Source organism: Semicossyphus pulcher, unplaced genomic scaffold, assembly GCF_022749685.1.
Source record: "Semicossyphus pulcher isolate SPU_LCO1_2020_fin unplaced genomic scaffold, fSemPul1.0.p SCAF_9, whole genome shotgun sequence".
NCBI lineage: Eukaryota > Metazoa > Chordata > Actinopteri > Labriformes > Labridae > Semicossyphus > Semicossyphus pulcher.
The window spans coordinates 26713140-26727177 of NW_027211770.1; the positions used below are offsets into that span (position 1 = coordinate 26713140).

The 14038-nt window shown below is 43.8% G+C and overlaps 1 protein-coding gene across 1 annotated transcript in view; it reads right to left on the reverse strand.

Moving 5' to 3' along the window:
• The window catches only part of sv2a (synaptic vesicle glycoprotein 2A), a 62869-nt gene that overhangs the window by 21398 nt on the left and 27433 nt on the right, over window positions 1-14038 (reverse strand). Inside the window, exon 3 of the mRNA XM_069655973.1 lies at window positions 60-240. Coding sequence (XP_069512074.1) covers window positions 60-240 — 181 coding nt within the window. The remainder of the gene's footprint in view (window positions 1-59; window positions 241-14038) is intronic.

Sequence of the window (14038 nt, forward strand, 5' to 3'; positions counted from 1 at the left end):
GCTGCTGCATGCGTGTGTGTGTGTGTGTGTGTGTGTGTGTGACTCATCTGCGTCCTTACCCCACTCCAGAGGCCAGGCGGCAGAACAGGAAGGAGACGTAGCCCTGGACGAAGGACGAGAAGAAGGCAAACACGCTGTTGATGGAGAGAGAGATGAGGAGGGTCTGCCGCCGGCCGATGCGATCAGCCAGGCCGCCCCACACGAAGGCCCCCACCATCATCCCCAGGTACACGATCAGACCTGAGGGAGGAAGAGGGAAAGAAAAGCGAGAGAGGAATGGCAGGGGGATGTGGGGGGAAGAGATAATGAGGGAGGCACGAGAGACAGAGGACATGATAATGAGGTTTTATTCATCAGGAAACTCATTGATATTACTTCCAGCCATCACACCCACTCTCATTAGATTGTTAATGCCCAGATTTTGCAGCCTTATTGGACAACTGAGGTATTTAGCATAAAACACTAAACAGAGCAAGACAAGCGCACCATCATCATATGAACCGTAAAATATCACAGCGGATAGAAGCCACAGCATCCCACTATATGAGTGCAGAGGATGTTATGGGCGATGATACATGTAACATGTTTTTGCTTGACTCTGATATTCAGCCGTATTTATTCAAACCAAAATATACAGCAGAGGAAATGCTGCAGAGCGAGGCAGAGGCTGCGGCTGCCCGTGTGCAATGCATCTTGGAACATGTAGGAGCGGCTGTCGAGGCTCAGTGAGCAGAAAAACTGAGCTTTTAATGTGACAACTCAATTGAGATATGGGTGGAGGCTCTGGAGCAAGTGGACCTTGAGTTGAGATTGTTTTGTCAATTGATGAGCCATTAGTTCACCCGCAGTAATGAGGCAGTGATGTCTTAACGGGACAAGATGTTGTCCTTCACATTGATCTCAAACGGAGTCATTGTTTGAGGGTGGGAAAAAAAGTGACTTGACTCAGGACTGGACTTGCATTAACTAAGGACTCAACTTGACAGGAAAAAATGACTTGAGACTAGAGACTTGAGCAAAGATGACTTGGTCACAACACTGCTTAACGCTCATAAGTGCGTAATTTTGCTCTTTCTTTTACATCTTAGTCGGAAGAATTAGTTAAGATGTGTTGAGTTATACTTGTTTATAAGTAACATTTAGAGGCTTTTTGATGGAGCAGGCTCGTTGTTCTGCTTGCCAATGCTGATATAGCATCATGATAAGGGTATCAACATGAGAGTGTAAACTCTATCATTGAACTCTCTGCAAAAAAGTCTATACAGGTATTTTCCAAAATGTCCCAACATTTGTTTTTTTTTACCAGAAACATCTTTTTCCTTCCAGGCAGAAAATCTTGAGGAAGGAAAAATCAACCTTCTTTCCCACATGGGGAAGTTACTAGAAGTCTTTGACAGGAAGCACACAGGCTGCTAACAGAAACAAACAGCATCGTTGTCAGACCAGTCTGATGATTTCAGGAGCTAACATGACTCATAACTCACAGACTTATCTGAGCCAGCCTCTCTAGTCAGACTCTCTAGCTTCCTTTCCCTCTGCAGCACTGATGATGCTCCCACACACACACACACACAGACTGCTCCCTGCAATTGCTGCCTTATTGACATCCTGTCAACAGTCTCCTCGCTTCCTGGGGCTGCAGTGACACGAGTTATTGGAGAGATCACCCTGGTTGGTGTACTGTAACGTCTGTGTTTAGATCTTATGCTCAAGTTTCTGAATGTAAAAAGGTACTACTCTTAAATCTGTGCTATACTCTTGATATTAAATTGGCTAATTAAACTTATTAAAACATACAGCAGTCCACTTTTTCACAGCTAATCAATGTGTACAATCATCAAACAATGACTCCGTTTGAGATCAATATGAAGGACAACATCTTGTCCCGTTAAGACATCACTGCCTCATTACTGCGGGTGAACTAATGGCTCATCAATTGACAAAACAATCTCAACTCAAGGTCCACTTCCTCCAGAGCCTCCACCCATATCTCAATTGAGTTGTCACATTAAAAGCTCAGTTTTTCTGCTCACTGAGCCTCGACAGCCGCTCCTACATGTTCCAAGATGCATTGCACATGGGCAGCTGCAGCCTCTGCCTCGCTCTGCAGCATTTCCTCTGCTATATATTTTGGTTTGAATAAATACAGCTGAATATCAGAGTCAAGGGAAAACATGTTACATGTATCATCGCCCATAACATCCTCTGCACCCGTATAGTGGGATGCCATTTTTGCAGTTTTGCATATATTTAGTCTGCACTAAAATCCAAGCTGTCATCGCCTGTAGTTCTCCCAATGACATGACATTACGTGTAAAATGATGCTGCTGCTGCCTGAGTCGGAGATTCTGCAGCTCCAGAAACACAGAGAACAATGACACCAACTGCAGGTTTTCATTCTGTGTACTTAACTGTGATAGATACACATACAGCTGAAAATCACACAATGATTCTGATGATTAAACGTGTTCATCAAAAGTGATTTGTTACGGTTTGGGAAGAAGTAAACAAATGATGATGTCATTCCTGTAGTCAGATCAAACTGCCTGTATGGGTTGTTGTAGAGGGCGTCAACAAACACGAGTTTATGTTGTTTAAATTAGACTTGTTTTTGTCTGCACATGGCAGCGGCTCTGTATTTAATGCTTAGGAAAGATCAGGGTTATGATATAGTTAGAGTTAACTACGGAAGCCCTTAGAGAAGATGCATCCATATATTTTATTTCCGGTTGTTTTCTCGAGATCTTGACTTATTTATTTCTGATCCACTTGCACCACTGTGATGTCAGATGATCATAACTCGTATCCCCAGAGTTGTACAAAACAAACATAGAAACAGTGGCCAATGTCCTGGTCTGTAATAACACAGTGACCAGCCTGTTGGTTTGTTTTCTAGATCGCCAGAAAACAAGCTTTGTTATCAAGAGATGACGAGAAAAATAAGTCGAGATCTCGAGAAAACAACTGGAAATGTCCAATTCGGGCTTCCATAGTTAACAACTAAAACACTTGCTTAAAAAAGCAAAAGATGATGGGTCGTGGTTGTGGTTACAAAAAGGCAGAAATTTGTGTCTTTGACGGGATGTGAACTCCAGTCTCCTGCATGCCGACAGGTTTCTACGCACCCTTCCAACACTTAGACCTCCCCAACCCTCACACCTTTTTCTTCTCTTGCCACGTTTATTACAAAGCTCTTCCTGTCTCGGTACTGGAGGCAAATAAGACGTGAAATCTTTCCATATGGACTGTATGGATAAAGAATCACGAGTTAATTTTCTTAACTTTTCTGCACTTCAGTTTTAATGGCTGAGGAGCCAAAGCGTCTGCACGTCACAGCTTATGTTGTTGTTATGACCATCTGACACGGCAGCAACAATGAGGGTGTACTCTGTTCCCATGGCACAAAATGAGCTGCGGCTTTTTGTTGCTAAGTGGTGTGAGAGAGACAGACAGGTGTGTCATTATGGGGTCAATTACCCCAGAAAACAGAGGAAGAAGAGCTCGAGTGATCTGTTGGATCAGATAATCCATCAGAGTCTAACGAGCAAACTGCGGGGAGGAGGAGGTTAAAATCTGCACGATATTTAAGGAGAAAAAAAGATAAGCAGAGAGGATGGATGTTCTTGAGATGGATTAAAGTGTGTGTTTGTGTGTGTGTGTGTGTGTGTGTGTGTGTGTGTGTGTGTGTGTGTGTGTGTGAGTCATCCCTCAGTCTGTCCTCTGTGTGTCCGTCTGTCCGTGTGCTCCTGTGTAAACACTGCAGTGCTGGATGGTGAAGAAGGTGACTTTCACTCCCTCCTTTGATTGATTGCAGAGGCTTCTGTGTGTGCATATGCTGCTGTGTTTTGTATAATGTGTGAGTAATAACTCCTGTGAGCATTTCTGTGTCAACATTTCCATTTTCTCCTGTGCTCCGAGTGTGTGCTCCTCCGTTGTCTGTGTGTGGGTGGTGTGTGTGTGTGTGTGTATTCTTCTCTGCATGTGTTTCACTCTGGCAGAGCAGAGGGACAGCTGTGAGCAGCTTCTCCTGACAGAACAGCTCATAGCAGCAACAAGGAGCCGGCGATGATTGCCGGGTTCTTGGCCGTCGCCGCATTGCAGCAGCAGAGAGGGAGAAGAACAGACAGACAGACAGAGAGACAGACAGACAGAGAGACAGACAGTGGCCAGGAGAGACCACACAGTGAGGTTCTCCCTGTAAGCTGCAGAGTGTGAATCCGCCTGCTGTGCGACCTGTCAGCCTTTTCAGCACTTACTGGATCACTATCTCTCCCTCCCTATCTCCCACGGTCGGCACATTCTGTGGGTCTGGCATTCATTAGCACCTGCTTTTGTCTCAAGGATCAATTTTGTCAACGTTTATCTCATTTATCTGACGGGCAGAAATTGATTCAAAGTTGTGGTAGGAAATCACAAAAATGAAGAGTAAAGTGCTGAAGCAGCTGAAGTAAAGGAACATTGTGACCTTTGATGGAAGAGATGTGAAGACCCTCGAGTCGCGGATTTGCTGTTTCTGAATGACGAGAAGAAGATGACAAGCCCATCCCTATGATCTTTTTTCTTACAGGTTTAACCACTGAAATAAAGTACCTTCCTTTAAGACAACACAGCTGGACATGTTCATAACGTTCCGTGCGATGTTCTGGTCACGTTTCCAGCAGGAAGTTTTTATTTGGTTCCCAGAATGTTCCTTTTAATAGTCGTTCTCTAAAAACATTTTCAGAAAGTTGCAGTGAGAACGTTCAAATCACATTTCAGGAACGTTTTATAAAAGGCGTTCTGACATCCCAGGCCTCAATAAAATCCTGAAAAGATCCTCAGGATGTTGCAGTTAAAACTTTCTGTCTTAAGTTTTAACAAGAACTTCATTTGAAATGATAAACATCCTTAAAACCTCTTTGAAAATAGATTAAAACGATTTCTTTCAAACATAATTACTTGTAGGTAATGTTAGCCAACGTTATGGGAACCTTCCCTGCTCGCTGGGAACACAGCCTGACCTGTGAGTGGTTTTACTCTGAAAGTCGAGGTGAAATAAAAAATGTCATTTTAATCCTTTTAGATCACGTCCTCTGTAATATTGTGCATCTATTTGACAATATAGACCAAAAAAAATACACAAAATCCATTTCTTCGTATTCTTATATCAAAATCCGATCATTTTTTCTTCCTGTAAAAAAGAAATATCCTGCGTGCTTATGTAAGCTATACCAACCAATTTCAACCAATCAATCTGCAACATTTAGCCGCAGAGCACCAAGAACGCTCGGTCAGTTAGCTAGCTACTGCGCTGTGGAGAACGTCTGTCTACGCCCACTTCTCAACGATCAAATCAAATCCCTCTAATGATATGTCCCGCCTGCACGTCCTGTTTCACTCGGAAATACGTCACGATACGGAAGCTAGATACTCTCGAAATGCCGTTTCAGCTCGACTTTAAGGGCAACAACTGACCGATCTCTTATTAAATCTCTCTACAAAGGCAAAGCAGTTTGTGAGTTTGCAGTTTGGCTTCAAAATAAAAGCGATAAGAACAGTTACAAAGAGATTTAGTGACAAAATTTGGACAAGAAGATTGCACAAGAAGACTTTATCTTCCCTGTGAGAGGTATCATTTTCATATTAGTCCTTTACAGGCACTTAAATGAAGCGACGCCTGAGAGCTTGTTTAGACAGGCAAATTGAGCTGCACTGATTTCACAATTCTCCACAATCACCCGACAAACACTTCCTCACAATTTATATTTAAGATGCAGGATTTCCTCTCTCTCTCTCTCTCTCTCTCTCAGTCAATTGTAAAAAAAGCACACTTCCCAATTTAAGCAGACGTCTACGGCTGGCTCCCTTTGTCATGGTTTAGCTCTTGATTTTCCTCACTTTCGTTTGTAAACTGTTTGCCTTCATCTGAGCATCGAATGTGTTCGCTTATTTTTAAAGTTGTATCTGTAGTCATCCATCTTTTCTTTGTTTGTTCAGCCATAGTAGATTACTGATTACTCGAAACACTTGCAGAGACCGGAAAAGCAGCAGACCAACCACTGCTGGCTGATGGAAAACGCGTCACTGACTGGGCGCTGCTTGCAGACACCCAGTCTGTAATACTGCAAATGCAAAGGCTTTCATCAGTGGGCCACAGGCTCACCACTGTGTTACCTCATTCATTGATAGTGACTTAACAGACATTTATTTAAATGAAAAAGTTTGAGATTGTTACTTTAAGGACGCAATAAGCAATAGTTGTATATTAATAAAATGATATGAGACTGCTTGTATGTAAAACCTGCTTCATCTTTCACATCATGGTTTTGGTTTATGGCCTGCAATTTAATTTAAGTTAGCACTAGCCAGTAAACAGCAGGGTCCAAAACGTCAGATTTAAGTCAGTTGAAATATTAGCAGAGCTCATGAAGCACAGCTGAACAATGAGACGCAGGTCTAATCCCCAGCAGCAGTGCTGGCTGGTGAGAAGCTGCTGAGGGACCCTTGAACTGGTTGCTTTTATTATGTGACTCCTCTTTAGAACAATGTTTGAGTTATTACCAAGAACTGCAGAGGAAGATGCCCTACGAACTATAAATGTGGTGGTGGGGTAAAAAAAAATGCACAGAAGGGGGCATCGGTTTAGCTCAGCAGTTAAATCATATACAGACGGATCAGCCCTCAGTGCGGTGGCCTGGGTCGACTCCCAACCTCGGCCCTGCCGCGTGTCACCTCCACTCTCTCTTCCCTGTTTCTGACACTGTCCTCTCTATAAAAAAGGGCATCATGATGTTGACATATTAAATTCTTGTGCTTTCAAAGTCATACCAAAATTAAGGTCACCTTCACTTGTGTACTGCCACAGATGCAGCCTTTGCAGTCTATAATCTTGTGCTGCTATGTTATTAATGTACAGTACGTTTGGCATTTACCTTCAATTCTGCATTCTGTTCAATTAAAAATGTCTTACAGGCGGAGTTCGGTGGGTTTTATTCAAATGCTCTTTCAATTTTTAAATGAGATGTTTTTTTAAGACCCTGTGACTTTCAGCCTTCAGCGTCCACATTTGTTTCATATTTACTCACAAAAAGTAGCACTGAGTTTCTACCCTCAACAGTGAACTGTAGAGGACGGCTTTCTCTTCTATTTCTTGATGCATACGATATTTTTCAGAAAGACAGAGAGATGTGCAGGATGAGGAGAGCGAGGAGAAGAAGCAGGAGCACCTCCGCACTCCAGAGAGGCAGTGGGGGGAGGGGAGGATAAAGAAAGAGAGAGAGGAGGAGGAGGGGAGGATGGTGGCCAGTCTGAGCTGTGACAGCGCTCCCAAAGGCTCCAGGGTAGAGTGTATACGTGTGTGTGTGCGAACATGGAAAGACAAAGTGTGTGCCAATGCAGGGTTGTGTGTCTGCGTACGTGTTGGGTGAGGGAGGGGGCAGGGTTTTTCAAACTATAAATAGCCGGTTTTCCCTTTCTGCCAGAGCGCACGGGGCTTTTTGAATGAGCCGGAGGAGAACACAGTCCCTCATCAGAGGAGCAGGCCGGTCAGCCATCACTCCGCACACCATCCTCGCTGCTGAGATAGAACTGTTTCACAGCAGCAGCGGCCTCACCCAGCGACAGCGAGTGATGTGATGAACGCAGGTTTCCGTGCCAAACAAACACCGCAGCAGCTGATTAAAGCTAGAAGAGGTGATTTATTTTTGAAGCACATGATGTTGTATTTGTCTAAATTATTTTACCAACTGTGAGTAGTTAAACAAAGCTCTGAAAAAAAGGGGAACAAATCTGGTGTTTTTGGCTGTCGTCCAACTATTTCATTCAGGCTGAATGATTTGTTTGACTGGCTCACCGGCCGGTCTACCTGTGCAAACTCTGCCTGTGCACATAAGCAGCATCTTCCACAGGCTAACGTTGAACGTGACCTGATGTGGCTGAGACATTGTGATTCGCTGTTCATAGATGCCACAATACCTAGAGACTCACACCAGGCAGGCGGTGCCACATGATTATGTCATAATCACGCTTTTAAAGAAAACAGTGATATACTGCTTAGTAAATAAAGCGTGTGGGGTGTTGGTTTGATTGAAAAGTCTCCTCAATTCACAGCATAAGTGACCAGCAAGGCTGGGCAGATGGGAGTGTAGGCAAATTGGTCACATGCAGTGGGTCCACGATGTTAAACTAGCGAGCAAACGGCACAAGAACGACAGAGACAGAATTTGGATACAGTTGTGAAATGACACGCTGTGCTTTTCTCCATGACGCTCCATCATGGACTCTTCCTCCAAGTGTTGGATGCTATTCAATTCAATGTATCTCCATAGTTTCCTACAAAAGTTTGAACACAAACTACAAACTTAAGAAGAAGAAGACCTTTCCATTTGTTTTACTGTTTTTACAGACATGCTACACACACAAAGGCCCAAATAAACACACGCACAAACATAAACTATGAACATGGATTGAGGGAGAAATGTCAGAGTGCACGTGGACATGCACCTTGAGCAGTCGGGCATCTGGACAGTACCCAGGAAATGACACAGCACCTCTCCATCTACCAGCCCCAATTCCACGTCGTGCTTGAACCTGCAACCCTCCACAGGTTCCCAGGCCAAGTCCCTGCAGACTGAGCTACCGTCTCCCCCCAAAAATAGGTGGTTCGGTTGAGTTATTTCCTGCACACGTAAAGCTTTGCTTGGACAAAATCCCCCTTTTCCATTTTCTTTTTGGTTGCAACACTCACACATATAACTACAAATATAACAGAGGCTAATCTGGGTTTGCTATCTATGAACAGACTTTTTGTTGCAGGTAACTATAGATAACAGTATCAGACTGTTTAACTTTTCTTGTGACCTTTTCTCTATTAAATCCAAATGATTGAAGCATCAGTTTAAAACCCCGAGCAAACACTAAGAACAGGACGCTCGGGCCCTTTCAGGTCACAGCTCCATGTTTGAAAATTCAACCCAAACACTCAGCCAACAGGATGAATAAAATGAAACAACCTGCCGCCTTGCATGAATACTAAAACATGCATGCTGGCGCTCAAACCTCTTCTAAAATAATGTTTACCAAGACTTTGTTGAAAGAAACAGCTAATGATATCAGCAGGAGGCTGCGTCTAACCTGGTTTGCATACAGTTCACTCTCCCACTGGAGCTCATAGACAACGCTGATAAGACACAGAAAGGGAAGATGGAAGAGAAGGAACTACCCGTCTCCCTTCATCCTTTCTTTGCAGTTCTTCATTCTATGTTCATTAAAAGGCCAGGGAGACGTTACGATACACAAGGGTTCCTATTAGCCTCAGGAGCAACCGTGCAGTATTGTTCTCAAACAGACAGGCTCATTTAGCACGTAGCTTCAATGCACAGAGCCAGAATTGTTGCTGCAATCGAGCAGAGGAAATATGTGAGTAATTATGAGCTTCATATACGGCTTTAAATGCAGCATTCATGCAGGAAACTGCCGCAGCAGACACAGAAGCTCAACAGTGTGAGTTGTACTTGACATTAAAAAAGAGCTTATGCTTATCCAGCACTTTACTAGAAATCTCCTTCCTGTGTGGCAGAACAAACCCTCAGCTTCCTCTTCACATTATGATAAAGCCCACTGTGCATGCAGATGTAACCTCTGCAGCCTCACAACAAGGACAAATCAATGACAACCGCTCTGTCTGTGATGCCCGTGAAAGTGTTTCCTCCACAGAGCTCGGTGTGCAAAGCGCTGCACCACAGGCTCGTTTTTAAACCCTCATTCAGTTTGTTCTGCTTTTAATGTTCTTACTCTGTTTGACATTTGTTGTCACTGGAAAAATGCAGTGAATTTAGGCTTTAGAAAGAGGTCAGAAATGCATGCAGTTACATTTTATTAAAGTGGTCGGTTTTCTGCCTCTGAATCTCTCTCTCTCTCTCGGTACGTCTCGATGCTCTCTGCTGCGAGGGAGTTAACATTCTGCAGGCGATTACCACTCACACGTGTGCAGAAGCTCACTGTCACACATACAGTACAAACACGCACACACACACACTCTCATACGCACAATACATGATTCCGCCACAGTGCGTCAAGTTAAAGTGGCTCGCTCTGTGACGGCAGAGGAGGAAGCTCCACTTAGACCGCGTTGGGGGAGAAGAAGAGGGTGGGGGGTGGGGGATGAGGACACTAGGAATCATGGGATGCAGAGAGGCATGAGGAAAGGAGGCTCTCTAGCATGAGTCAGGCGTGTTGCGTAACAAGGAGAGAGGGGGAGGGAAGAGGGGACGAGTGTGTCTCCCTACTGGCTCCCCCCTGGTGTAACACAAAAAGAGGAGAGGAGAGGAGAGGAGAGGAGAGGGGAGGAGAGGAGAGGAGAGGAGACGAAGGGATGTACTGGACCCGAGGTGGAAGAAACTGCGTATATTTCTCTAAAAAGGAAATATTTGCAGTAGTTGTACTTTATTTGCGTGCTTTTATTTTGTAAAAATATCTTCTACTTTCACTCTGCTACATCACGGAGGGAAATTTTTTTCTACTACACTGTTTCATCTGGCGCTTGCAGACAGCTACATTAACAATTTCATACAAAGATGAGTTTAATTTATTTCTCTTCCTCACTTTCTTCATTTTGCTTCACTTTTAATCTCAAAATCTGCATTTATATGACATAAAAATCTGTTTATAAAGATTAATTTTAAACCTGCAATAACATTCTTGGCCACTTGGAGGCAGCGCACAAAGCTGTGAAATAGCTGATAAAGCTGGTTGACAAACAGACGAGCAGGTATCAGTGTTCATTACGAGTTCTGTCTTATTATCCTTTTCGCTCGATGTTTGGTCCCCACCAACTAATGGAAATTAGCTGCTTAAAGTAACAATCTTCATCTTCATCATGTGTTTGGACTGTGAGAGTACCTGGAGGGAACCTACACATGCAAACTCCACACAGAAAGGCCTCCTATGTCCAAACCAGGATGAATAAACAAGTTTAAAGAGATAATCTCGAAAGATTTTCATTTAAATAAAAGTATATACTATGTATCGCCGAATGAGGTAACACAATGGTGATTGAGCCGATGGCCCACTGATGAAAGCATTCACAAGCAGCGCCCAGTTAGTGACGCGTTATCCATCAGCCAGCAACGGTTGGTCTGCCAGAGAGGGTAGACGGTCTCTGCAAGTGTTGCGAGTAAACAGTAATCTACTATGGCTGAACAAACAAAGAAAAGATGGATGACTACAGATACAACTTCAACAAGAAGTGAAAATCTGAAGAAAAAGAAACAAACTCGACGCTCAGATGAAGGCAAACTGTCTAAAGAGGAAAGCGACCGTCAGCGAGGAAAATCAAGAGTTACAACCGTAACAAAGGGAGCTAAATTGGGAATTTTTACCATTTATCACCATTAGGTGCCACCAAAGACAACCAAACTGAAATCTTCGAGATTTTATCTTAAAGACCCAACTCTGTTCAGCATCTAGTTGATAATTAAGCAGGCCTGCTGCGTGACGTGGAGCATGCAGTGAACTGTATATTTATCAGAGCTATACGCTTAAAACAGGAGTCTGCTGAAGCCAGAATGTTGCTACTTGTGAACCAAACAATAACGTGACAGCAAGCTAAAAATGCTAAGATGCTAAAAGAAGGAGAACTTGAGAGTGAGGTGATAATTCTTTAAGAGTTAATCATGACTAAAATCTATTTATTTATTATTGTGGACGTTTACTTAAGTAGTTTTGCTACTCTTGCTGTGTCTACTCAGCACTGGATACACAAACACACACTACGAATATTACACACATTTTTATAGACGAATGAGCAAACACATTTAACCTCACACAGGCTGGTCACTGCACACGTCAGCACTGCAATCCATACCTTGTCCTGTGCATGGAAAAATCAGTGGGAAAAATCACACAACCCAGCAACCAATGAAAAGGCTCGGATGCCTACAAAACGAGCTTTGTGTCAGTTTATGTGTACAAAAACTGCATATTTTTCCTGCACATTAATTGGAGTTAAACCTAGTTGTTAAAAACATGGTGCAAACAAGCAGACATGAATCCAGAATAGGAAACACAAACATGGCACAGGCAGCCCCCTCACTGATGCAGCTCTGCAGCTCACTGACCAGCAGCACACAGCTGAGTCAAGAACATGCTGTGCTTTATCAGCAGACCCGCCTTTATCAAAGGTTAAACAAGAAAAATACATAGAAACATGTTTCATGAGTTCACACTGTGTGGGATCAGGGGATGACAGAGGCCACTGTAAGCAGCAGTGTTATTAAACATTATCAATCCAGCCAGGACTGCTGCTGAGTCCATGATGTTCATTTAAACAGCACAGACGCTCGATAAACAGGCTTCTCCATCTGCAGGGAGACATCAATCAATGTTCATCGATGTGGCAGCAGGACAATCAAACAGTCCAAACACTGCGAGTTCACTGGGAGTTATGTAATTAGATCTCATATTATTCAGCAGAATGAGACAAAGCAGCCGAACATTTGAGCCCATGTTGTGATATTAATACGTTTATGTCACTGATATTTGGATTCATGCAGCTCAACAGAACTTATTCAGCTTTTGAAGCTTATTTTACAGAAGAGATGAGGGCTGGGTGAATAGGCTGCATGGTGGTGCTGTGGTTAGCGCTGTCACCTCACAGCTAGAAGGTTCAGGGTTGACGTAGTGGGCCTTTCTCCCGGTGCATGCGTGGGTTCTCTCCCACAGTCCAAAGACATGCTCGTTAGGTTCATTGGTGACTCTAAAATTGTCCGCATGTGTGAGTGTGAGCGTGAAAGGTTGTCTGTCTCCACGTGTCAGCCCTGTGATTGACTAGCAACCAGTCCAGTTTGTACCCCGCCTCTCCCCCAATGACAGCTGGGATTGGCTCCAGCCCCGCAACCCTGCACAGGATAAGCGGTGTAGATAATGGATGGGTAAGGTAAAAACTCCGTCACCAATGAAGCTAACGAGCATGTTTTTGGGCTGTGGGAGGAAGCCGGAGGAAACTCACATGCACGGGGAGAACATGCAGACTCCACACAGAAAGGCCCACTACGTCCAAACCCGGATTTGAACCAGGAACCTTCTAGCTGTGAGTGCTAACCACTGCCCCACCGTGCAGCCCAGGCAAAAAATATGTTCATGATACTTTTTTGATGTGGATATTTATCAGATCTTATTTGATTAAGCTGCAAGTATTGTGATAACATGGAAGCATAAAGAAATCATTAGATACACTTTAGAGATTATAATATGAACAGGAGCCTTTTTAAAGCTTCTTTTAAAGTAATTAAAGCACTGAGTAAAGGACTTTCTGTTAAACATCAGTGTCTTATTTTATGCTGTTCATCTCTTTCCTTCTCCTTTCTCTCTCACTCAGCTGCTCAGGTGATTAGTGCGTGGCCCTGCCCCGTCTATTTCAGGAAGGCAGGAGGAGAAGGATCTCTCTCCTCCAGATGGCAGCCCCTTTGACCGACCTGACCTTGTGTTAATTGCTCCTATTATTCTGTTCGTGTTGTAGCAACAGCTTGTTTCCTGGAGGTCAGCTTGTTTTAAAGATTCCCTCCGTGTTCGTCGATAACAAGGTTTCCAAATAAACAGACCATCCATCCATTTTCTATACCGCTTATCCTGTTCAGGGTCGCAGCGGGACTGGAGTCTATCCCAGCTTTCGTTGGGCGAGAGGCGGGCTACACCATGTGACCAAGAGTCACTAGCGACTGACAACGGCTGAGGGACGGCTACAGCATCCGTGAAACATTCCAACGGGTTGCCGTAGTGATAGAATTCTAATGTCACTAGGCAACGATTTGTAACAACAGCTACTTCTGCTTCTGGCGAAAAACTGATACAATGTCTCTTAAAGTTGCCCTAGAGCACTTGTTATGTGCTTTAGATGACAATTGAATAACAGATGATGACTTCAGCTTGCTTAATGACATGAACAGGTCCAGAGTGTTCTATAATTACCTGCTTACACTCTGACGTTGTGCTGACTACAGCAAACCAGTCTTTCTCCCGTAATAGACAGCTGGGCTACAACAACAGGAAGTGTGCAAAGTGG